Here is a 26778-nt window from a genome sequence, read left to right as displayed (position 1 = left end):
TAGATGATTTGAACTGTGGTATATTTTGATAAATAATCTCATCCCCGTTTTTTAAAAGATTTCACTCAAAGCTGTACCTAAATACGTGTGATATTATTTTCAATAAGCCATGAGAATAATATCACTCCAATAAGTTAATTAATCATAATTCACTTATTAAAGCTAATTCCTTACAGTAGAAATTGTGAGCGGATACAACGAGACATTGTATTATGATTTTAATGGTGGAGAATAATGTAGTTATTTGTAATTTATCTAAGTAACAGTGCAGTGTGATTAAGTCAATGATTAAACAAGCACTAGTATTGCTTATTCATGACAACCACTCAATTTACATTTTTTCATTATTTTATTTAAAAGACTTGGAAAGAAACCTCATAAACAGTGCTTGGTTTGGAATGAAAATATTGAATGTTTTGATCCCAGAAACGAAAGAGTAAAAAAGCCAAAAATAAATCAAAACGTAATTTGTTTTTCTGAATGTCATCGACCCCTCCAGAACACTTCCATTCTTGAGGAACTGCATTAATATAAAGTTCATTGTTTCTCTTAACATCTTAGAGCTCATCTTTTTTGTGTGATAATTTTGTGGCATGTTGTTCCACAAATTTGCTCAGTTCCTCGACATCCCTTTTACCTCCTGCAAATTTGACTGGGCTCTGCTTCTTGTTGCTGGGAGCAAAGTAGATTGTAGGGAAACCCTCTACTTTATAACTGTCATGAGGCACATCATTAGCAGTGGCATCCATTTTGGCAATGACAAGATTCTTCTCATTCTTGTATTTCTTTCCAAGGGCGTTATAATCGGGCTCCAGTTTTTTACAGTGGCCACACCATGGTGCATACAACTCAATAAGGACATCTTTATTTGTGTCCATGACAATGTCATCAAAGGTTTTGCCCACCACAACCTTCACTGGTCCTTTGTTGCTTTTAGGAATAGGCTGAGACTTTATAACTGGTTTCAGTTTTCCTGTCAGTGAAGAAAAGATGTCTAGTCATTGATTTTTACTTTGTATTGACAAAAAGTAATGCACTCTTCATGCCAATGCAAGGCTGGTACTAACACTACACTTACTTTTAGCACAGCATTTCTAAAATCTACAAGTAATACAACATACAGGCTTAAAATAAGCAATAGATTTTTTTTTTATATTTAAGAATACAATTTCTAATGCAAGATCTGAGGCTTTAAGATGTGCAGCTATAACAAGTGCTTCTGCATGTTCTGAATCTGATGAATACATTTATGGAAATATGATACATGTTCACAAGAAGAGGTATACCTTTTTTGAAGGCCACGATAAAGCTCCGGAGCACATCCATGTCAAACTCCTCTGGCTCCATGGCATATTTCTTTCCACCCTCACCAATGATGCCAACATTTACTTCCTCTCCACTATCACTCAGTCCAAGGCTCTTGAGTTCATCAGCATAGTCTTCCTCATCCGCAATTGCAAAGGTGTACTCAGGGAAGTCCTTTGCAACTTCAAGAACTTTGCTCCTCCAAAACTGTGTGGCTGCATGATACAAATTTTGGCATCAGTAATGCACAAATTGAAAAAATAAATCAATTTACATATTCAGCTACAAGTATTATACTTATTCTTTACACAAAGTTCAAAGTACAGCCACTGATTTGATATGTACCAACTCTGTAGTCAAAACTGAAGTCTACTCCATAATACACAACCACAAGAGGTCGCTTGGTGTATCTCTTTGCATCGTTGCTCTGTTTTCTGTGTCCAACCAAAGGCAGAATGTGTTTCTTCAAGAAATCTTGCACTTCTGAAGCAAGTGTGGAATCCTTTAGGAAAAATGAAAATGTTTAAAGAAACTTACAAACAATTTTGTGCTTCTTGGTCTTCAAGGATCGCAGTTAAAGATTTAAAAACCTACCTTAATTGTTAGTGAATGAGATGCTGGTTCATATTTAGACCTAAACTTCTCAGGCTGAAGCATAACAACTTGACCAGGAGAAGCTTTGAGGAATTTTGCAACTTCTTTATTGAATGAATGGATAAATTTGTAGTCTTCTCGCAGAGAGTTACCTACAGAGAGAACAAGAGACAACAGATAGTTGCCAACTGACAATCTTTTTGCCAACTTGGTAAAAGCTGAAGTTTAAATATATCTTTTTTTAAATGTACTTATTTTGCCCACTCTTATTCACTATTTACCATGTATAATTCACCATATGGTGTAAACAAATGAGTAGTTTCAGACATGGTATACGGTGTATGAATGTGTAAAATACAGCTATTGCCTCAGTCACTTATATTATATCATGAGCCTCAAGAGTTTAGAACAAAGATATCAAGAACACGAACAGAGGCGCAGTTTCCAGTTTTACGTCTTCTTTCCACACCAACAATTACTCTGTTGTTGAAGAATGAAACCAAAAGGTACTGACAATTAAGTCATTACTATAGCAACCAACACACATTACTGTGCAAGTCTTAGGTGCATTATATTTCAGAAAAACATTTGCCCGGTTATTTTATATATATTAGTCAGTAGGAATTATCATAGAATTTAACATTCCCTTTGCAAACAGAATTGAATAGAAAAACAAGAAGTCCTATAACAGATGGTACAACACTCACAGAACCCGGATCCCAACATCATTGAGTCAGTCTGGGATTATATGAAGAGACAGAAGCAATTGAGCCTGCCTAAATAGATGGAAGAACTGTGGCAAGTTCTCAAAGAAGCTTGGAACATCTTATCTGCCAACGACGAAGATAAAAATGTGTCCAAGAGTACCGTACCAGGAGAATTGGTGCCATTTTTAAGGCAATGGTTGACACACCAAATATTGATTTAGCTTTTTTTTTATACATGTTTACTAGTCTTTGTATGACGTTAATTGACAAATGAAAATGATTTATTCATTATTTTTGAAGACAATTTGCTAAATTTTTCACAAGAACCTAAAACGTTTGCACAGTACTGTATATACACGTATATTGATCTTTACTTGCTAAATGACATCGTGGTCCATCCTAATGACTCTATTTGAAAAACAATTGTGTGCATTGTTAAAGCCATAGAGGAACAGGACTTTATAATGACATGATTAAACTACTCACATGCTTCTTGATAGAGCTCGTATGCAGAATCTTCTTCATTGGAGAAAACTCCAACAATCACAGCATCATCCCCATCTCTAAGGAGTTCCTGAACTTGTTTCAGTGTCTGTACTTGCTTTGATGGAGAACCCGCTTGGTCTGTCATGTAATCAACAATACCTAAACCAAAAGGATGAACAGACTGTAATTTTCTGGTTCCCAACAGCACCAAATACATGACCTAGAATCGCTGCCGACTGACATACCAAACTTCTCCCGGGGTCCATTGTAGTCAAAAGCCTTTCCCTTTCTGAAGATTTTAAGTGTTGGGTAGCCAGAAACTTCAAACCTGGAAGCTAATTCAGTCTCCGTAGTGGCATCAATTTTTGCTAGTGGAATAGGTGGTGTGCGATTGCGGAGCTCCTTAGCAGCCTTCTCATACTCCGGTGCAAGACTTTTACAGTGGCCACACCTGTTAGAATTTAAAACACACTGCGTTCTAGCTCCAATGAAAGAGTTTTGTGCAAATATATTACATAAACTATTAGCACAAATACACAATCACATCACCATAAAAGAATAGTTCACCCAAATATCACCCTCATGTGATCCCAGATGTGTGTAACTTTTTCTTATGCTGAACACATATACAGATTTTAAGAACATATCAGCTCTTTAGGTCCATACAATGCAAGTGCATATAAAAAGTGCTCCAAAAAGCATATAAAGGGAGCATAAAAGTAATCCCACTCCAGTAGTTTAATCAATGTCTTTAGAAGTGATATGATTGGTTTGGGTGAGAAAAATATAAATATGTAAGTGCTTTTTACAATAAATTCTCCTCCCTGCACAGTAGGTGGCAATAAGCATGAAGAATGCGTAATGCCAAGAAGAAGAATGTGAAAGTGAAATGGGGAGATTTATAGAAAAAAAGGACTTAAATATTGATCCGTTTCTCAACCACACCACTTCTGAAGATATGGGTTAAACCACTGGAGTTGTTTAGATTACTTTTATGCCGCCTTTGTGCTTTTTGAGCTTCAAAGTTCTGGCCACCATTCACTTGCATTGTCTGGAACTAGAAAACAGAGATATCCTTCTAAAAAATTATAATTTTTGGTTCTCCAGGAAAAAGAAAGTCTTACACCTCTGGGATGGCATGAGAGTGAGTGATTGAGGAGAGAATTTTTATTTTAAGGGGAACTATTCATTTAGAAAAAAAAAAAAAGGAGGAGAATACAAACCAGGGTGCGTAGAACTCCACCAAAATTACATCTGCATTGTTCACCACATCATCAAAGTTATCCTTAGTCAGTACTAGGGTAGCCTCTGGGGGAGGTTTCCAGTCTGGGTGGGCAATTTCTTTAACTCGTTCCACAATGGCTGCAAAATGGAAATCATAACTACACTGATTATATCATTTGACACTAATAAGCACATACCTTCCAATTCAAAGCAAACTGAAAGACTTGAACTTGGAAAGGAAAGACTTTCAAAGTTCTTTAAAAAAAAAAAAGATAAATCTTACATTTATTTTGCATATAGGCTTAAATCCACTCACCACTCTCACTTCGGTCTCCATCATAGTCCACTGGCTCTCCCTTTTTAAGAATTTTGATGGTGGGATATCCAGACACTTCAAACTTACTGCCCAGAGCACTGGCCTTCGTGGCATCAACCTTTGCCACAGGAATCGGTGGGTCATTCTCTTTGAGTGTCTGAGCAATTTTCTCATACTCAGGAGCAAACTGCTTGCAGTGGCCACACCTGAAAAGTTACGTTTACATTATTAAGATTATACCAGTTGGCTGTGACGTCTTCCATTGATGTGGAAGGAAACTTACCATGGTGCATAGAACTCTACAAGCACAGTGTCTTTGCCTTCCATGAAGGTGTCAAAGTTTTCATCTGTCAGTATGAGCACCCCATTCTCCTCTTTTACATCAGTTTCATCTGCATCATCTTCGTCACTGTCATCTTCTTTGCTGAGATCTTCTGTTGAATCTGAAATTTTGTTTTTGCACAATGCAATATCACAAATAGGACCTAGCTTGGTATGTATGTTTTACAATTACTATACATAATAACATATTATACATTATTATTCCATTTATAATAAGTTGGCAAATTATAACACGCACACGCAGACGCAGACACGCACACACACGCACGCACGCACGCACACGTACTCCGTTTCCGAAATACTTTTCATATTAAACAATACATGCTAGTATGCATCAGTGCAAACACTGCATCAAGCTAGCTAGCAGCTGCATACTACCGTCACGACTTCGCTGAACGAATGTCCCAAATCATAATAAAAAGTCAGCAACACGCAAAGGGAAAATCTAAAATCTTACCATCCTTTGCATCATCTTCACATCGGCTGGGCAATATGAAGTGTGTCACTCCGAGCAGCAGAATCAAAAGAAGTATTATCTTCCTCATTATATCTGATTTTCACGCCTCCTTTCGTTAGTAAATTAAATCAGATGCAAGCACTGCTACTGGCAGTCAAAGCTATATAAATACAGTGATATTTATGATATCGTTTTCATTAATTGATTTGGCACAGGTAATTATAGGTCATGCTTTTCCTCTAAATGTATATGTTTCTGACTTCGCTTCCTCGCTCCTGTACTTGAACTTGTCTGACTTGCCACGCTCTGATTGGCTGGCGCAGAGAGGACTTCGCCAATCATTGATCGCCACTGAAGTCCGTCGCGCATGCACGTACAGAACTACGATTGGGTGGTTTGCAATGAACTGCAAGCTGATTGGATGGTTATTGAAAGGGACAGGAAGTTACCATACGTACGGAGATTATACACTTTTACTGCACTAACTGGAAGCTGGAGCAAAATGTTAAACAGTCAGTGGTTAAACAGACGTTGCTAAAAATCATGCATTTTCTAAAATTCACATGTGCACATAAACTATACCAGCCTTGGAAAATGTTGGAGACAAAAATAGATTAAGATATGTAAAAGTTTTATTTACTAAAATTGTTATTTTGAAAGTTGGTAAAGGACAATTTCATTCATTGTCTTACAAAATTGTGAATTAATAAATCCCAAATATTTATATTTTTTTCTCTTATTGTATTACAGTACCCTGGAATCATTGTTTGCTCTTCCATAGAATAATTGTCCATTATCTTAATGAGCAATGCATCAAACACATATGACTGTCCCATCGCTTAACCTTGGACATCTCCCATCCTGACTGGGTTAGGTAGCTCTTTAGAAGACACAATGCTGGGGCCTGGGTAGCTCAGCGAGTATTGACACTGGCTATCACCCCTGGAGTCGCGAGTTCGAATCCAGGGCATGCTGAGTGACTCCAGCGCAGTCCCTAGGGAGGGTAGAGTCACATGGGATAACAACCTCATGGTCGCTATAATGTGATTCTTGCTCTTGGTGAGATGTGTGTGGATGCCGTGGAGAATAGCATGAAGCCTCCACACATGCTATGTCTCCACAGTAATGGCTTAACAAGCCACGTGATAAAATACACGGACTGACATTCTTAGATGTGGAGGCAACTGAAATTTGTCCTCCACCACCTGAATTGAGGAAGTCACTACACCACCATGAGGAATTGGGCATTCCAAATTGGGTTGAAAAGGGGAAAAGGGGAAAAAATATAAGACTCAGTGCTCTCCCAATCAACTTGGGTACTATGGGTCTGCTTGCTTGAAATAATAACTGATTTTTCAGTCTCTGATTTTTCATTCTTTCTGAGGTGTTCTTTGATATGGTTTCTGAAATTCCTTGTCTCTCTTGAAAGGCTTCCCTCCTCCATTATTCTTTGGCCTTTTTGTAGGTACTGAGTCTTTCTGCATTCAAGTGATATCCTTTAATTGAAAGAAAAATGTTTGGGTTCACTTTGACATCCATGCATGTTGTTTCTCCTATGTATTTTATTTAATGAACAACAAGAAAGACAAGAACAACAAGAAAAAAAGGTGTTTCCCTCATATGATAATAATGAGACAAAATTAATGTCCATGTATTGGTTGTGTCTTCATCTGGCTTCTCATACAGTTCACATCAAAATCTGCAATCTATACAAAAACATACCAATAATTCCATTTAATATAATATTACTTACTGTATATCCACTCAAGTAGGTTACAGTATGAACAAGTTGAGTGCTGTCTTGAACTAACACAATCACCTCAAAGTCAGAGTTATGATCATGCTGAGAAATTGGGAAAGATAAATTGCTCTGGGTTTCAAATGTACTTTTTTTGACTAGATGGGTGTTGTCTGGCATGGCACTGAGATGAAACAGCAGCTCATCTATGAGATCCTTGAACTCTGCCAAATATACTGTTAGCTCTGTGCAAAGAAAAGCAGATTCAGACTATTCACTCTGTAACTTTTGTTAAAAAATATGTGGATTATGTGGCGTTTAAGAAAATGAATCATCAAAAATAGCATTGTTATAATGTGTAGATGGAGTGCTTACATTTGTGTGGACAGGATGGTTTGCCTACTTGTGATTTTCTTTGCCAATCAGGAGTAAAGACATATCTCTGACACAAGAGATCAACTCAAAGGTAGTGGTTTGATGCTTTTTCTTTTTAGTAATCTTTGTTTGTTTCACAAAAATTGTAACTGTGCCAATTACCTAAACATTGTAGAGCAACATAAAAATGAGATATAATTGAAACAATATGACTCAAACACACAGCGCATCATCAGTTGTGTAATGGAATTTCTGTACATACCATGGCTTTCAATGGAATCATAGTGCAAAATAAAGCACAAACGTAAAGTGTCAATGGAATTGGGTTTGGTGATAAATTTCACTGAAGCCGCTCATGCTAAAGAAGCAAGTGAAGACCAAATAAACAGATCTCATGAAGCTGCTGAGAGTAAATGGGAATTAATGAACGCTCATGGTCCACAAACAGGAGACGGCCACTGCAACTATAACACCAGGTGCCTAAATAGAAATAAAAGCAAAGTAATTTTATTGAAGCAGCATTTGGCTATATGTTAAAGTGGTGCACTGATTTTAACTTGTCTTATGTAAATCATTAAATACCAGTAACCAAAGCAGGTTGGAGAAGATCCACTTCAAAGTAGACACAGCTGTGGCCACTGCTTTGTTTAGCCATATTAAGAATACACATTTCAGGAGAAGAACACTTACAACAATGACAAGGAGTGATTGATAAAGATGTGAATGATAAGAACGTATGGTATGTGTTAACATGGTATGTAATAAGATGTTTTTAATCACAAAACACTGGTTGCAAATAAACAGAGCAGCATGATAGGATGTGAAAATATAAAATAAATCTCGATGGTCTCTTCTCAATGCATAATTAAACAAAATTACATTGTCCCACCTGCTCACATAAGAAAACAGGGCTTAAATCAACATATGATTTAAAATCCTCTCTCTGCAGAAAATCAGAACATTTTAGCATAAAGTGGTACACAGAGCAGATATAACGAAAAAGACTGTCACCTGTGTGACAAAAAAAAGTCATTTAGAGTTGTACAGGATTAACTGGACCATCACAATACAGGTGAATGTATCACTCTTTTTCCCTCATAACACTGAACTTTCCCACAAAGGAAGTCTCCCTCTGAGACAGATTGGTTTTGAGAACTGGAGTTCAAATCTGCACACACCGATTGTACTATAGAGCATTTACTGTTGTTCTTGTCCATTACATTTTAAATCTGTGTCTAGAGTAAAGAAAGAGTAACCAGTTGAAACTGATGTTTATAATTTCAAAAATGGCAATATTATTTGTTTTGCTTTAACTACTGTAGACAAGACAGAATAGAATGAGTAACATAGAGTGCAGGTAATGGGATGCAAGCCAGATTCAAACCTGTGTCCCAGCCCTGTCATATCTTGAGCACATGCTCAGGGACGAATTACCGAACAGGTCAATGGGGCCAATGCCCAGGGGCCCTTGACTACCAGAAGGCCCTTGGCTGCCCGGGGTGCCCTGGGTTTAAGGCAGCACGATCTAGTTTGGTGACCCCCCCCAACAACTTTAGTCCTGAATAGTAATCATTGATGGTTTACCTGGCATGATGAGTTATGTGAGCTCTCAGTCTTTCTAATGATTGGACTCCCAATAAGATAGTAAGCACCTCTTCTGTCTGTAAGCGTTAAAAACAATAGGAAGTATTGAATATTATTTTGTAAAAACATACAGTATAAATCACAATTGAAATTCCTGATACAAATAAAATACAAATATCAGACTAATCATCGTAAAAATTACATTATTATATACCCCTTTAGTGCAGTTGCCTTTGTGGTACAGTCTCTCCATTAATGTGGTTGCTGTCCAGTTCCACCTATTTTCATGTTTTTGGATGGAATGAAATGAATTTTTGCTTACTCCTGTTCATATGAAGTTAACGCTTTACAACAAGGTTTCATTTGGGAGATAGTTCACCCAATAATGAAAATTCTTTAATTTATTCACCCTCATGCCATCCCAGATGTGTTTAACTTTCTTTCTTCTGCTGAACACAAATTATGATTTTTAGAAGATTTTTAGATATCTCAGCTCTTTTGGTCCATAGAAAGCAGTTGAATGGTGACCAACTTTGAAGCTCCAAAAAGCACCTAAAGTCTTTTTGGCTTTTAAAGTAATCCATAAGACTCCAGTGGTTAAATCTATATCTTCAGAAGCTATATTATAGGTGTGGGTGAAAAACAAATAAATATTTAAGTCCTTTTTTTCTATAAATCTCAGTTTTTTGTCAATTCACATTCTTCACGCATATCACCACCTACTGGTTAGGGTTGGTCAAAGGTGGAGATTTATAGTAAAAAAGGACTTAAATTTTGATCTGTTTCTCACCCGCACCTATCACATTGGTTCAGAAGATATGAATTTAACCACTGAAGTCATGTGGATTAAATCTATACTGCCTTTATGTGATTTTTGGACCTTCAAATTTTGGTCACCATTCACCTGACTATACATTGTGATCAGTTAAATGCCACTTTGGTGAATAAACCAATGCTGGATGCACTACAAAGCCAAAGCAGACAAAAGTGAAGAAGTCTGAATGAACCAACATAAGGCTATTTGTCTTGCTGAACCTGTAGGGAGGGTAACACATTTACATCCTAATTTTCATATGTTTGTAAAACAAATTTTGTGCACAAACACACTTTTCAAAGTAGTATTTAACAGATTATTGCACTATAGGTTCACCCACTTAATTCCAAGAGTCCCAGTGAGGATGATGCATGCTAGAGAGATGGACAGGCAAAGGGTCCAGCCCACACAATAACACCAGGATTGAAGATTACTGATTCTACCACCACAATCTTGCTGGTTTTCTGGAAGGTGGGTGCTCACAAAAAAAAATCTAAAAAAAAAAAAATGATAAAAAAGAGAGTAGAATATAATAGAAGAATAAAACAGAAGAGATTATCATTAATAAGATTATCATAATTGAACATAATGTTATTGAAAGTAATTTCTGATAATTCATGAGTGTAAAAACCTGCAGAACTGCATGGAATGAGATCAAATTGATTCCATTTGCTTATGTCATGTGATCTGTTGTTGACATCAGGCATTGAATGTTTTACAGTCTCAAAGATTGAGTCAGAGTCCCCTTGCAGTTTTGATGCAGACACTGAATCAGATGTCTTGTGATCCTGAGGATGACACTGCAGGAAACACCATTTCTAATATGCTTAATAATGTAGCTACACTAAAATGATTGGTTTCAAACATATAAACTGAGCTAATAAAGCTTAACATCAGCATATTAAACTGATAGCTCTTGAGAGCTACATTATACCTTATTTTCCTTTCTCCATGAGCCCCGAGTCCCATGGGAGACTGTATTTCTGAACAGAGAAGACTCAAATGCACAATCATTCATCAGTAGTGGTATATGAAGCAAACAAACAAATACAGAGTGATTTGCATAAAACTAATTTAAATAATGGTAGAATACAAAATGATACATACTTAAAAATATACCTTCTACAGGGTAGATATCAGACACTTTGACTTTATATTGCTCTCCTGGCACACCGTTGGATCTGCTTGTCTACAAAATAGATCAATAGCGTATAGAATCTGAATACTCTGAATTTGGATCCTATATCCACTAATGGATCCTATATCCACTATGTAACTGTGTGTCAAGAAGAAACTTAGGAATAATTTCAGGCAGCCTGGGAATTCTGACCTTGCTGACACGGAACACCAGGGACACCAGACACCCTACCAGCATCACAGCGAGAACACTGCACATGCCTGTTACCATGGAGACTGGTGAGACGTCAATAAGGCCCATCTCTATTAATGCTACCAATTTGTGCACAATAGAAAACATAAAAGACATGGCTCAATATGGGGAAATTCAAATAAAATTAGCACAATCACGCACATCTTGACATAGAAGAATTGTATTGAATTTCTGTGTTAAACACCTGTTCCTCCCAAAGATTTATGAGCAATGCGCTGACACACATGTAGCCCTGCAGAAGCAGCATGCACACACTTGAATGCTGAGAGTGTGTATATGTGCTGTAAGACGGGCGTCTGTAGACAGACAGCAACGGATGAAAGTCCTCCAGATATTCTGTGAATTTCAAATATAGAAACTTGAAACTAGAAACATTGAAATATGTTAGTGAAAACACACAAGATTCACATATTAGAATAAATAACGCAACACATTTTTAAAAAGACCAACAAAGATATTTTAATTAAATAAGAGACATTACATCATTCATTAATCTTTGTGGGTTTGATTTGTTTTGGCCAGTTTGGAATGCAATACCTTTTAAATGTACCATGTCCAATTAAACTTGGATGCTGCTATCAAAGTAATTTTACCAGAGTATACAAAAAAAATGAAAAACAACGCACTATAATCACACAAATATGGCTTATCACTCAAAAAGTTAGTTGTAAGATCAATGCATTTCAATTGAATGACGAATTTCTGTTTAGCTAAAATTTGTCATTTATAAATGGTGAACATATTATGAACTCATAATAAACATGTAAGTATTTAATGAAAATAAATGAGGATTCTGAACTGTAAAAATGTCATAAACAAAACATTTTGAACAATACAGTTTGGTAAATTTAAATCTTACTTTTGCCTGGAATAATTCATGAAAATAGAGTGTATATAGATGCAAGAAAATGTAATTAACATCCATATATAATACTAACCACACAAGGGCTCACCTGTTTAAATGTCAGGCTGCATTCAGATCCAGTGAGACTTCTCTCGAACTTTCCATCTCCCACATCCACTGCCAGCCAACACTGGCCCATGAACAACCAGCAAGACCACATGACTCAGCTACCAGCTGTGAGAAGAACCTCCATTATCATGCCAAAGGTGCACCTTCCAAACTCCACCCAGACTCTCCGGAGTACTGATCTGTGAGAAACAGTGAATAAAGGTAAAGGGATTTCAGAGAATATAGTTATGATCTACATTTACATTTATGCATTTGGCAGATGCTTTTATCCAAAGCAACTTACAGAGCACTTATTACAGGGACAATCCCCCCGGAGCAACCTGGAGTTAAGTGCCTTGCTCAAGGACACAATGGTGGTGGCAGTGGGGATCAAACCGACAACCTTCTGATTAACAGTTTAGTGTTTTAGCCCACTACGCCACCACCACTATGATCAAGGTGTCTGCTGAACTAGAAGAGTATAATTACAAAATTAGATATCCTCTGTCAAATTATCTCCCAACTGGCAAAGCTGAGTTTAGTCAATGGTTATTGCAATTTATTTTCAATGAAAATGCAAGAGGTGAGTACCTGAGAATAAAAGTGTTCCTGGAGTTGAAGGGAAAGTGTTTGGAGTCAAGGCTGCTGAGCTCCCTCGTTTGAGAGACACTGTCTTCTCCATTTAGAACAATGTGAACCTGAAAACACTGTCCAGTAAATATAAATAAATGTTTATACATTTATGCAAAATATGCTGATCTGATCTGATCAAGATTTCTAATTCATTCTTGCCACTTGGAAGACTGAGTAAAACCTTTGCTGTCATCCTGGTCCTGGATCTAAACCCAGAATCTGTGGTGACAGCATAGAGGAACACTGGTCCGATGGATTGTTTTCTAGTAGCACGGATGAGCCTGTAGTGTTTGGTATTGAAGCGTCAGCATTTCTACAGATAACCAGCACCACCACAAAGAGAGCCAGCAATAATACTGACACAATGATCAGTGTGTAGTTGGTTTTGGAGCTGTAAAGCAGTATGGGAATAACTGTAAGTTAGGGGAAGTTACAAAAACAACAGTACTATTAAGAATACTGTAGGTTCAATCGAGAAAGGGAAGATGCAGGTGTACTGGATAAACTGTGAAACATCAGCAGACCTGTTGTTATTCATGAATCTTTGATGTGATACAGCAAATAAACCCAGGTGGTTGAAGCTGAAAAAAAAAGAAAAGGAAAAAAAGAAGAAAAAAAAGAAAGAACGTTACAGTCTGTCACAAAACTTTTGCCCTTAATTTGAGTTATGAGCGCAGGCCTCCAGGCAGCATTGGTTTACATTGCTACAACAATTAAGGTTCAGCACTATATTAAGAATAATTTTTTAGACTTATTTTTAAGACCTTTAGAGACATAATTGTGAAATTGTTTTTATAACTTTACATGACTAAAATACCACAAAAAAAAAATGTCTTACCACTAGGTGGAGCAGTAACATACTTTAATAATGTTTTTACCTGCAGGGGATCCTTTTTGTAGAAACCCCACCATGAGGAAAACACCCAGTTGGTTTCCACTCTTTCAAACTGTCCCAGGACAAACACTCTACAGAGTACTGCATTGGCAATGTACTTGTTACTTGGGCTTTTCTTATAGTCTGCATTGAGCAGTATAAGGTAGACAGTGCCAGCAGCTGCCAATTAAAAAACATGTTCAGTATTTATATTTCATATACATTTGAATAATATATGTTGATTATTTTGTGTCAAACTTAAAATATTTACTGAAATTGTGACCAGTAAAATGTAAAGTGCAAGTGCCATGCAAACCATGCAAAGAAGATGAATGGAAGAAGAGTCTTATACGTTCTGTTCGTTGTACAGATTAGATGTTGGCTGATCGTACATCCTGTGAACAAAAGTCATGTTTACAGCAAACCATGAATGAATATAGTGGGTTCCACACTTTTGGCCAGTTCATTTCCACAACTTTTCCATAAACCTAAAAGTAATTTGTGATTGATGGATAATGATTTTTTGTAAAACATTTTGATTTAGACAAGTTTGTGACCCGAAATTCAAAAGAACGGTTCACTCACAAATTGTTACCCAAAACAATCTATCTAAATCAACTGAAAGATTTGATTAATTTCCTTGACTTTTCCAGGCCTGGAAAACACAGTTGTAAAATTCAATTATACCATGTTTTCCATGACCTAGGGAACCCTGTGAAGCAATATATGACTGAAATGCAGCTGTCCTCCCACCTGAGCAGTAGTAGGATGGGAAAAGGGTGTTCAGCTTACCTGATAAATCACACAGTGATCTGAAGGGCATTCTGAACGATCTTTGGTGTAACATTGAACTGATGAGTGTTCACCTATGTAGAAGAGTGAACTCTGTATGTCTACTCTGCTTGGGAAAGATAAACACAACTCAGAATGACCAAAGAGAAGAAAATGATTTGCCAAAATTATGATCAAGCAGTGGAAAATATCTACATCTGTCTTCTCTTTCCTCTGAAATTCAAGATTGACTGGTGTGGACAGGTGTCAGCCTTTGATTTCCTTGTCAGTGGTGCAGTTGTAGAGCCATCAGCAGTGTCTCGGCTGAGCTGTGACATCACATTATTTTTAGAAGGTAATTTGTTTCAGAGGGCAACGTACAAGTATTCTCAAGTTCAACCCTGCATTAAGAGCGTTCCTGCATGGAGGCTCTAGTCCAGCGGTATGGACTCTGCTTGTACACTGTGAGCAGAGTAATAATGCAAGGCTTGTGTTGGCCATTGCTACTCCATTGTTGAAATTGCATCTCCAGAAAATGTGTGTGGTGGAACATGGTGAAGCAACAGGTTTTAACAATAGAGCGGTCATCCTTCCAGGCGAACAGTTCCATAAAACTGGTTTTCATATTGTACTGCGTGAGACTGCTGGACAGCATACTAATTAAGAGTTAATATTACACAGGCTCCAAAGGAATCTATTTTTTTCTGCATTCTGCCACTATGAATCACTTGGGCTTTCTTACCAGCACTAAGTCAGTAATGGTGTTCAATGCATTGTGGATCAATGGGGTCCTGGTCTGGAAGAGAGCACTGCAGCACCCACGACACCAGTCAGGAGAGTTACCAGGGCATTTACCAACACATTGTCCAGTATATGGCCTGGCGGAATTTGGACTCATGAAACGGGGATGCGATGCATTAAACACGCTGGGTTTCTTGTTTTGCACTGTCCAAAGTCACCTTAATCAGATACAAGACAGATGGGGAAAAAATTGTTATTGCATATTGAAGTTCTCTGCAAAAAAAAAAAAAAATCAGGGGATACTTACTTGACTAGATATTTGTATCAAATCAGTTAGCCTGGAAATGAATTCAAATAAAACTTCCTAAGAAAACAAGAATATAGAATTACTGCAAGTCACATGATATATTGTTTTGTTTAAAAATCTTTTTTAGGGTATTTGGAAAAAAATGCCTTTGTCATTACACATCAACACTCATTAACAAACAGAATGTGACTCTTTCACAAGGTTGAATGAGAGATAACCTGGTCAGTGATGGTCAGCTGACAGAAGGCAGAAATGAGGGTGGTGCGTGTGAGCGTCAGAAGCTCAACAGAGGACTCTTGGTCCAAACTCAGGCCGTTCAGCACAGTGCTCAGAAGAGAAATGTAATTGAGGATGTCTCTGTTGTTCCTGATAATACTCAGACAGGTTAAGTTACCTATTCCATAAATATACCTGAGAGAAATATTAAATGTTTAAAAGTCATTCAAATCCCAATGCATTAAACAAAAATGAGGGAATTAATTTCAATTCAAATGTGAGTGTTTGTGTGCGTGCGTGTGTGTGTGTGTGTGTGTGTGTGCGTGTGCGTGTGTGTTTCTCTACAGTTCTTGATCAGGGTTGAGCTGAGAGTATGAGTTTCTCTGAAAGCTTGGCAGGACAGTAAGAGCCAAAGGGCATGGTATGGTGGGTGCTCCTATTCTTTATTTCAATATAGATTGTAACTGAGTTATGAGTATGCATATTTTATTGAATAAATGCACTGAGAATAAGTAAAAGTTATAGGCAATATGAGTACTTCTTCTAACTACTAAAATTATTCCACCTCAAATGAATACGTTTACCTTTGTGATCATCCTCAGGATCTCCACAGACTAAAGTAGTGTTGGTAATCTCGACCTTCATAAAGAATTCTCCTCTGACTGTTTCCCACTCTGAAACTGTTCTCATAGAAGAGATCCTAATCACACAAACACAAATACATTAAGAACAGAACAAATTAGGGGACAAACATTAATTATCCGATAAATTAATGGAAAAGTATCAGTCAAATGAAATACAAGAAAGTGATGAAATACTGAGGAATGTAAGAGAAAATGTAGACCTCTTTTCCCGAGGAGCAGAAGATGCTGAAATGAGTGTGCATTTCAAAGCCTGTGCTGGGCTGCACTTGGCAGCTCATTCCCTCAGGAACAGCTTGTGTGTGGAAGAACAGCTGGCTTTTTCCCCACAGCCGCTCCCCAGAACCTGACAAAAAAATAAATGCAAATAGCATTTCTCCAAAATTAAGCCAAAAATGAATTCAAACATATGCAATCAGCCTTCAAACTGATCTAAAACTCACTTGCAAACACCTCAAGCATACAGAGATTCTTTGGTTTCAGCAAAAAAGGTTTAAATGTGACAACCCAAGAGGATTACCCTATAAGTAACAGGACATCAGATAAAGGGAACCCCAGTAAGTCTCTAAGTTTACAATGTAAAAATAAATATCTGAAACGTACAACATGAGAAAAAGTTTGCACACAATGCCCATCAATTTAATGAAGACTAAAACATAATTTTATTCTGTCCACAGATCTCAATCACATTTTTAAAGCAAGAGAACAGCAAAAGTCTATTTTTGGAAGTCTACGTACCCGTGAGTGTGTAAGAATCAAACACAGCCAGATGGATTGGCTGTCTATGCAGATTCAACAGGGTCTTCTCATATACTGCATGATTAAGCAGGCTATCATCCTCATGGTAAGGAGTGTGAGGGAATGAATCTTCATTCAACTGAAACCCATTGAATCAACCCCTGACATACAAATTCAAACACTTTATGGAGTGTCTATGGCATATAAATACCACCAATCAGATTTGTATTACTAATTATTATGCATAAGAGAAACACTGTGTACCTGTTGGTCTGCCAATTGGGACACCAGGATCAGCCTCTTCAATTCCAAAATTATAGTAAGCATAGTCTAAAAAACAACATATCTGAAATGAGCATTATTATTCTAACCATATTAGGTACTTTTAATTTAGATAATGTATTGTAAACAATACAACTGGAATTCTCCACTGTATGAAAATCTGCCATAAATCTGCCATACAGTTTACACAGTAGTTGTATTGCTGTGAACAGTACTTGATTATGGTTTTAATTAATTCAAGCAAAGAGGAACCAGGTTTGTTTTTTTACTCTAGCAGAGCAAGACATAATTTTGATTTGAATGATTGTAAAAACTTTTAGAGCCTTTTCAGGAGAATGTACCACCAGAGGGCAATGGTGTTTCCCAACCAGGTCCTGGAGTACCCCCAACACTGCACATTTTAAATATCACATTTATTTGACACACCCAATCTGCTCATGGAGCCTCTGCTAACGCGCTAATGAGTTGAATCAGGTGTGTTAAATATGTGCATATCAAATATAATTTAACAGCAGTTTTTTTTAGCCGTGAAGACAAAAGCCTTAATCTTCTCTTGAAACATATTTAGCAGTTACGTATTCTCCTATTTCACAATTAGATGGTTTAATTTTACTGTCACTAACACCACAATTTCTGTGGCAGTACCATACCTGAGATCACATCAGTAGATGGGACACTATCTGTGGGTTGTAGAGACCCCTGGTACTCACATTGACCCCCAGAAGACTCTCCAGAGAAGAACAGAGGGTGTGAATGTTGCATGTGTGAATGTTCTTGTGTTGGGACTTTCAGAATGTGTACATTTATACTATAAGGTCTTGTATGTATTGCTGGAGTCAATGCATCTTGTGTAATTGAAGCAGTAGGATCAATAGCATTAGATAGTGCCAGAGACACTGGAACAGAGAGCTCAGTAAGATTGGCTGGAGTGTAAGGTGTCACAACTGGCTTTTGGGATGGATAAAAGCTATCCTCCATTTTGGAGGGTAAACCTAGATCCATAGTGCTGCAGAATGGGACTGGGAAAGATAGAAAGAGACATAAAGAGCGACCAACTGGATATTTATTACAAAGCACCAAAAAAACAAAAAACAATTGTATTGACAGATATTATATGATTACATTTCTCGCCTTCTGTAACAACTTTGCTTGAGGCACTGACCAGGTGAAGTTTCCAGTAATAGGTGAGATTATCAGGATCAAAAGCTCTATCTGAGAGCAGAGACAGAAAACTGCTCATTCCAGTGATATGAAGTTTCTTGACACCATTTACAAGACATATGAATGTTCCTGGAGAAGATATAGTGACAAGAACAACCAAGATTATTTAAATAAGTGTGATTAATATAATGAAAGGACTTCATAATAAACTATATAATTACTTATATACAAATGTACTAATTAAAAAATCATAAAAATCTAAATTTGCACCTTTTGCTAAACGTTTGTTTATACAATTATGTATTCAACAAGAGAAATACTTTCTGCACTGTATTTTTTCTCTCCAATTTATTTGTTAATACAACATATTGGCTTTCATCCATTTAAATTGTTGCAATAATTTCTGTCATTTCTATAAAATGTTATGAATTTCTTTATGAGTTCCCTTGATGTTCTACAGCAATAAATAAATTAAATATGGTTAAAAAAGTTCAGTGAACGTGTTCACCATAAGTTCTAACCTACACTTTGATTTTGATTGGCTTGGGTTGAAATGATTTACAGTATACTGGGATGTTTTTGATGTTACAGTAATAAACATCTCAGATGAGGAGGATCGATGCCCACTGTACACAGTCAGAGTGACTTCACAGGTCAAAGTCAGGCTTTAAGACATGAGCAGGAAATGTAAAAACTGCTGAAGTAGTCAGAATGGTCCTGATGAAGCAGTTGCTCTCTTCTGTGTTTACTGGCTTGAAAGACCAACTGTAACTAAAATAGAAACATAATCCTAATTGTGCTTGAGGTAAAATTGTGTATGCTTGAGTGGTGGTGGTGGTGGTGTAGTGGGCTAAAGCACATAACTGTTAAGCAGAAGGTTGTCAGTTCAATCTCCAAAGCCACCACCATTGTGTCCTTGAGCAAGGCACTTAACTCCAGGTTGTTCCAGGGGGATTGTCCCTGTAAAAAGTGCACTGTAAGTCGCTTTGGATAAAAGCATCTGCCAAATGCATAAATGTAAATGCTATTAATTAACAAACACGGCCTGGGAAATCACTAATCATATTAATCTATTTATGGAATTACATTTAGATTTTCAAGTACCTTATAGCATTATTGGAGTAACCAGGGTCAAATGATTTCCATCCATCCAGAGTAACAGTGGTGTCACTCTGACGATTGATGAAAATATTTGTGGCTTCGCTGATGACACAGGATGGCTGAGGATTACCTCAATTATAATCCTGTAGTGACTGTACACAACATTACCGGCCACCAGAACCCTTGTAGTGACAACAATTCTTGTTAGTATTTACCCATATGTGTACTGTGTATAGTGTGTGTGTGTGTGTGTGTGTATATATATATATATATATATATATATATATATATAAATATATACAAAATACAAAGTGTATATATCCATTAAATGCTGTGCTGTTATAATTTGAACTACAGTATATGTGACCCAAACAAAAAGAAAACTGAACAAAAGGACACATTACCTTTGCTATAGCTTCATATGTTCCACAATGAAGGAAAACCTTTGGCAGTTCAATATATTACCTTATTGTTTCTGTGTGTGGATGGAGCAATTGCCGTCCACTCGTGTCATATACAGTCCATTTCTACAGGAGAACCCTGGAGACACTGCATTAAATTTGTGCCTCAAAGTTCACAGCACACCTTTTAAGTATGCAAGTAAAAAAAAAAATCTAAAATATGTACTGTGGTACAGTGATAGTATCAGATGGTGATACTATGGTGATATACTGTAAACCATGGTATTGAAAGATTAGCATATTTACACCATACAAAAACCATGCCATGGTACTCCTTTACCTATACAGGATGATGTACTTTGATCTGACAGGACACATATGCAGTGAAAAATGTTTTTAAGCACATGTGCAGTTTTTTATGCTCTGCTTGACTTATAAGTACTTTGGCATAAAGAGCTCTTGCCTGTATTCTTTTGGGGCCCATACTTTGCACTGGCTGACATGATTATTCAACAACAAAATATGCCCTGTTATGGAGGCGAGCTCACCATGTTAAATATAATTACCTCTACCTCTATGTACACTCCAGTTCTATAAAATAAAATAAAAATAAGTGGGATAACTGGCCAACAACTGTGGATATGTTTTATTCTAAATAGTAATCGTCACAACTAGGATAAAAATTCTAATAATAACAAATCACCACAGTTCGCTTTACAGCATGTCCAATCATAGGATAAGTGATGAATATCCATATATCAGTTCCCCTGACTGAGATGAAAAACACATGACAACTGTTTTTACCTGTTAAAGACATGATGCTCAGTGCTTGATCCATCTCACTCTGTGTCATCTCCAAACTTTCAGACGAGACATCAGTTCCTAACCTGATTCTGCAGATGAAGCTCACAGAGCTGTTTGATAACACTGAGGGACTGTACAGAAGTCTGTTGGGCTGAACTGCTCTTTGAATCAAGACAGGATAAATATAAGTTAGACAAGCAGACACACGGACAGTGATATTGTATCTGCAAAATAAAAAAATTATATAAAAGTTTTTGTCTGCTGCCTGTCCTCTGTGGACAGAGGGGCACAGGAAAAATATCCTGATCTATCTTGGACAACATGAGATTCAAGTACTCAGCCCCAGAGGGACATGCTCTGATCTGCCAGCTGGTAGATTGAGTGGAGATATTGTTGGTCACGTTCACATCTAAAATGATAAATATATAAGGTGATCACAACAGGCAATTCTTTTGTTCTGCCCATATATTGATTATATATGTTTGAAACTGGTATACAGCAGAGAACATACCTAAATAATACAATACAGGTAATTTATCCAATGTATGTGTCCATAAGAGATATTTTATTCAGATACTGAGGACCAGAGATCCCACTAAATTTGATGAGAAGCATAGAAAGGTTATCTTTGCTCAGATTTGGCATGCCTGGAAGAAGAAAATATGTGTGGATTACACTGCAGTGTTGATAGAAATAATATAGCATCTTTATTACAGCTGTTTGCAATCAAATAAATTAAATTAAACTGAAAACGCAATTTAATTACAAGCCAGTTAAGTCATACACTGTGTCATCTACCAGTGGGTTGTCATGGCAAGGCAGCCGAATAACCTGAGACTTCCAGGAGGAGGGGCTTTCCAATTTGCACCCTGTCAGTCATAGCAGCTACTGTGTTTTCATGAACAGAAGGCCCTCTACTGCTGTACACTGCCAGCCAGCCTGTCTCATTCCCATAAGGGACAAACACAGAGCAAGAGCATCTTCTCATTCTTCTCAATACAAAAAATATATACAAATAAAAAAAAAATGCAGTATACTCATATGTAGCTATAAAATTTATTAAAGAACATCTAAAAAAAATATTTTCTTTCAACTCTTTTGATATACACTGATGCTGATGTGCACTGCATAGTACACAATTCTTCCTTGGATAGTCTGAACCAATAAGAAACTGTGAAATTTAAATTTTCAGAATTTTTTATTTTTGCAATAATACATAATACAATAAACAACATGAGATATGTTAGAGTTCACATTGAAAGAATAAAGCATTACACAGATTGCTCAATTGTAAGTACAGTTGTTTTTGATTTCCCATTCATTGTTTCATTGTTGTTTTAGTGTTCTTTAGCAGCTGTATGAGACCAGGTTGCATTAAATAATGAGACAAGCAGGTATCTTCACAATAAATAAAATAAAATAAAATCAGCTGGATATATCAATTTACTTGATATGTAAAGTGCAATCACTCAGTGCAATAGGACTGAAACATTGACATTGGCTAAAGTGAATTTCCATTGCAAACAAAAGTCAATGTAAAATGAATTCATAATGATTTTATATTTTAAGGCACAGTCATTGGTAATTGTTTAGTAGGATTATTATACATTACCGTGTGTGTGTGTGTGTGTGTGTGTGTGTGTGTGTGTGTGTGTGTGTGTATGTGTGTGTGTGTGTGTGTGTGTGTGTGTGTGTGTGTATCAAGTATCAGTTTTGTCATCTGTTAATGTTTGCATTTTTAAGCTGTAATAATTTTATGACATTGATTGAATTTTATCAAGGGCATTGCTGTGTAAATAAATTGACTACACACACAATTTTTGTCATTATTGAGTGACCTGGTGTTTCCCTAAAGAGATGATGACAGTAAACACGTATGGCTACACTGGACACAGGTACTTTTCAGCTTTGTTACATTCTGAAAATCAATAAAAATGTACACATTTCCATGCCAGAATGAACTAAATCTAAAATTAAGCAAACTTCTAATTCAATTTTTCATAAGTCATCACTAAAAAAAAGATTATATTTGATATAAAATTAAATACATATCAAATAAACAGAGTTATTTGATCTCCAGATGCTATAGATAAATGTAATTTATATATATATATATATATATATATATATATATATATATATATATATATATATACATACAGTGATCCTACCCTTCGAACACAGCTTGAAACAAAGTGGAGGGTTAGTTTCTTGACACCAGGATGAATCCAATGAACTACTACTGAAAAGCTGTAAATTACATTAGTTAATTTGATATTGTTAACAAATCGCCAAAAACACCAAAACAAGTTAATATCCCAGATTTCTCTAGACATGCCTGAGACCAAATATGAGAATCAACATTAAACAATTCAATCCGTCGGGTCAACAGCAACATAGTAACAATGTCATCTTCTCTCGTCGTTCGTGTGAACAGTTTATTTGCGTGCTACTGATGTCGCTGCAAACAGGTGAAAAGGAGGCGTGACAGTTATTGACAGACAGTTGACTTTGCACATTAAGGAGGCGACTGCATTCCTTTTATTCTTCTTCTTCTTCTTCTTCTTCTTCTTCTTCTTCTTCTTCTTCTTCTTCTTCTTCTTCTTCTTCTTCTTCTTCTTCTTCTTCTTATTATTATTATTATTATTACAGTATTGCACTTTGTGGTTGCTCTTGCACAGGGTTTATTCCAATGCATCAGATGTACAGGTGGTTCTAAACACGTTCTGATCAGCACAAAATAATGGAGAATTCGACGTTTATATGCAAAAGTTAAAAGTGCAATAATTATGAATTGATATCTGGAACTACAGCTCTATTAAACTGAATAATTTTACCAGAGTGAAAAAATAAATCAAGAGCATGTGACAGCTGACCATTTAGGTCCAAATTTTAAGCAAATGCTTTCAAAAGCCCTAGAAGACATGTGAAAGGTTTATTAATGTCTCTTTACACCTTCAGATTGCTAATCGGGTTCTTTAAGAGGTTCTGCAGAAGAACAATGGCTCTAGATTTCAAACAGGATTAAAGAGTACATGTTCAATACAGGAAACAAAAGGAAAAACAAAAGCCCTTCTCTTCTCTCAATATTTCAAAACACTCTGAAACATATGCCTACACTATCCCATAATCTGTATTATTACATCTGGGTTTATTTTATAGCAATTTCATCAAAATACTCTTTTAACTAGCTGTAACCCACTTAAATTAAAATTCAAAGATATAATCTATATACACTGATGCAATTAAAATAATTAAAATGTAATGTTTTAACACAAGGAATAATCTGTCAAAATCACACACAAATGCTCTTGAATAAACTCCACATGGCAGTGCAATCTTTAATCGGCCTTACAGTATAAAATATTTGGTGAGATTTATGCGCAATTCTGCATGATGAGAAACCAACAAAATTGGCTGTGTGCAACTGTGTCTTCATGCTTTGTGGTCTGATTCGGATGAAAACGATTGTTTACGCAGAGTATTTGTTTTCTTTAGAGGAGGTGAGAATGTTCCAGGTGAAAGCATGGAAGTCCATGTGTAAAGCAAGACTGATCACATGTCAGTGCTGTTGTCTCAGGAGCCTCTGCCTGCTTCAAAGGCTCGTCAGAGATGGACTGTGTCAAGATTAGTGAGATATAGACATTTATAAGGTGAGGCATAAACAGGGCTGGACTGGGAAGATAAATCGGCCCGGGATTTTACACGGCAACTGGCCCAAAACATGTTGTTCTGCATATCGCGGCGCAGTTTTGTAGTCCGTTATGCATAACGCGGCGGCTCATGTTACCTTATCGCGGCCCATTAGGAAAATGCCCGGTATGCCAGATTACCAGTCCAGCCGTGGGCATGAACACATTGTTGGTGACCCACACCAAGATGACAAGTGCTGACCCATCCAATGACAACGTTCCCCTGAGAAAGCTGAACCAGACACTTCAAACATCAGCGTATTGTGTAGAGCTGGTAGTGGGTGTATGGGGGGCGGTGTCCATTTTTAACAGTGATGAATGAGAGCTGAAGTGGACTATTGACGGCCAGGGTCATAGACGCCCAAGGCCGAAATGGAAAACAAGATGGGAAGACAGAACTGTAAATAGCTCTCAATGAGAGAATTCACAAGATGGTGAGCAGAATCCCGCTATGATGGAAAATGAAGCGTCATTTTTTGGGTTTGTTTTGAAACTGGTGTGGTGCCAGATGCGCGTCCACGATGTTGTACACGTGACCGCGACCTCCGTTGTCTGCTTAATTACAGGACTTTTGGACGGCAATTACTTTACTGTTTTGTTTATTTGTTTCGTAGTTTGTGTGTTTATTTTTGAGGTAGCCTAATTAACAGCCACAATTCCACAGTCCAAATTGAATATTTGCTTAACCCTTAAACTCATACCTGGGGACCTCATTCCACCCCCTGTACCTCATCCATTTATTTTTTGGAGTTGTGCCCACACCTCATTATTATACATTTCTGTTTTAAATAGTCTATAAAAAAAAGCTAAAATAAATTACGTAAATAAATACAAATAATAATAATAATCTATTTATAATATTATTTGATCAGATGATAATTATGATAATTATTATTTTATATATTAGTAATTGCTTATTTCAAAAGTACACGGTTTAGGCTATGTAATAGTGTCACTGTTTTGCACTTCCATAAATCATATTTTTATGATTATATCAAATCTAAATAAGTTTACTATCACAGGATATCTCTTTCTTTGTTTATTGCCAGACAAATGAGTAGGCCCTACTATATGCATACAAAGAACTGCTATATCATGTTGATCTTTTGTGCAATAATTATGAATTATCAGTATCACTATATAAAATATATGCTATTTGTTACTCAAGGTGGCGCTTTTGCTTCAGTGATTGACTAGATTTACAATTGACCCTGCTGTTTGATGAAGAAACAACATGGAAGTAAACTATAGCAAGTACAACACATGAACAGTTTAATATGACTTTTGTCATTTGGGTGCTTCTAAAATTATGTAAGTTGTGCATCTATCTATAGATTATTATTATTATTATAATAAGTGTCAGAGAAAATACTCATGTGTAACTCATGTGTATGTTATGTGTAGCTCAATATGTGTTTGACACCCTGCTGCATCTAATGAAATTTCAGTGTGAAAAGGAATAAATCCTGTATAGATTTGTTGCATCATCTCTTTGTTATATGATAAATAAAACTTCAAAATATATCAGAATACATTAATATATTACATTCTAAATGTATACAAAATGCTTTGAAAACGTAACACTATCTGGTCATTGTAAGTCCATTTGTGGTAGATATGTGCTGGTAGACCCGAGTGTGACATAGCTAATGTTTGGTGAAATATCCAAGCATTTAAGGGTTAAAGTGGGAAACCTATTTTTGCCTTTCTGTTAGTAAATTATTGAAAAGTGGACAAGAAATATCCAAATGGATGAAACATCCTCACTCTTCTCTCATTTTCCAGAAACAGCCCAAATATTCAGGATATTTTCACCAATTTGGCAACACATTTTTGCATGTTGCTCTGTATGATATGCAAATGAATATATATAAAAGAAGGTAAATAAATGCGTAAATAAAACAATATTGGGAAAGGACAACAATAACAATTACAATCACCAATAAATAAATAAATAATATGATGAAAGAGCTATTGAAGGATGTAAACATTTAAATATTTATTTAAATGATATAGAAACAACAGTTAGTTGAAAAGATTTAACGGTTACGTAATCAGGACGATTGTACAGATCACATCTCTGAAATAATATTCGTAAAAACTAAATTCAGAAAGTCTTTAATCAGATGTAA

General features: G+C 36.5%; 1 protein-coding gene and 1 long non-coding RNA gene across 3 annotated transcripts; both read right to left on the bottom strand.

Annotated features, from left to right (window-relative positions):
• Window positions 1-327: 327 nt before the first annotated feature.
• On the bottom strand, window positions 328-5732 carry pdia4 (protein disulfide isomerase family A, member 4). The gene is made up of 10 exons (XM_052114859.1): window positions 5432-5732; window positions 4916-5075; window positions 4633-4838; window positions 4316-4454; window positions 3338-3543; window positions 3093-3251; window positions 1900-2051; window positions 1651-1807; window positions 1287-1520; window positions 328-973 (listed from the first exon to the last, which is right to left on the bottom strand). Exons 1-10 carry the CDS (start codon window positions 5517-5519, stop codon window positions 558-560), a joined length of 1917 nt encoding a protein of 638 aa, XP_051970819.1. The 5' UTR covers window positions 5520-5732; the 3' UTR covers window positions 328-557.
• A 2092-nt stretch (window positions 5733-7824) lies between these two features.
• On the bottom strand, window positions 7825-12500 carry LOC127635354 (uncharacterized). Of its 2 annotated transcripts, XR_007969469.1 has the most exons (7): window positions 12286-12500; window positions 10877-11668; window positions 10574-10742; window positions 10283-10435; window positions 9343-9406; window positions 9129-9205; window positions 7825-8024 (listed from the first exon to the last, which is right to left on the bottom strand). It is a non-coding gene; the product is annotated as an uncharacterized LOC127635354 (long non-coding RNA). The 2 variants fall into 2 exon arrangements; XR_007969470.1 differs by lacking the exon at window positions 9343-9406.
• Window positions 12501-26778: the final 14278 nt, after the last annotated feature.

The sequence above is a fragment of the Xyrauchen texanus genome, chromosome 42 (assembly GCF_025860055.1).
Source record: "Xyrauchen texanus isolate HMW12.3.18 chromosome 42, RBS_HiC_50CHRs, whole genome shotgun sequence".
Classification (NCBI taxonomy): domain Eukaryota; kingdom Metazoa; phylum Chordata; class Actinopteri; order Cypriniformes; family Catostomidae; genus Xyrauchen; species Xyrauchen texanus.
Note: the sequence above shows the minus strand (reverse complement) of the source record. Positions and strands in the feature narration are given on the sequence as shown.

What these genes read in the sequence shown, in the direction of transcription:
- pdia4 (XM_052114859.1), bottom strand. Translation starts at nt 5,519, where the DNA reads ATGAGGAAGATAATACTTCTTTTGATTCTGCTGCTCGGAGTGACACAC. An exon ending in TGAAGATGATGCAAAGGATG is followed by an intron (nt 5,076 to 5,431) that starts GTAAGATTTTAG and finishes ACAAAATTTCAG; the next exon opens with ATTCAACAGAAGATCTCAGC. An exon ending in TATCGTGGCCTTCAAAAAAG is followed by an intron (nt 974 to 1,286) that starts GTATACCTCTTC and finishes CTTCACTGACAG; the next exon opens with GAAAACTGAAACCAGTTATA.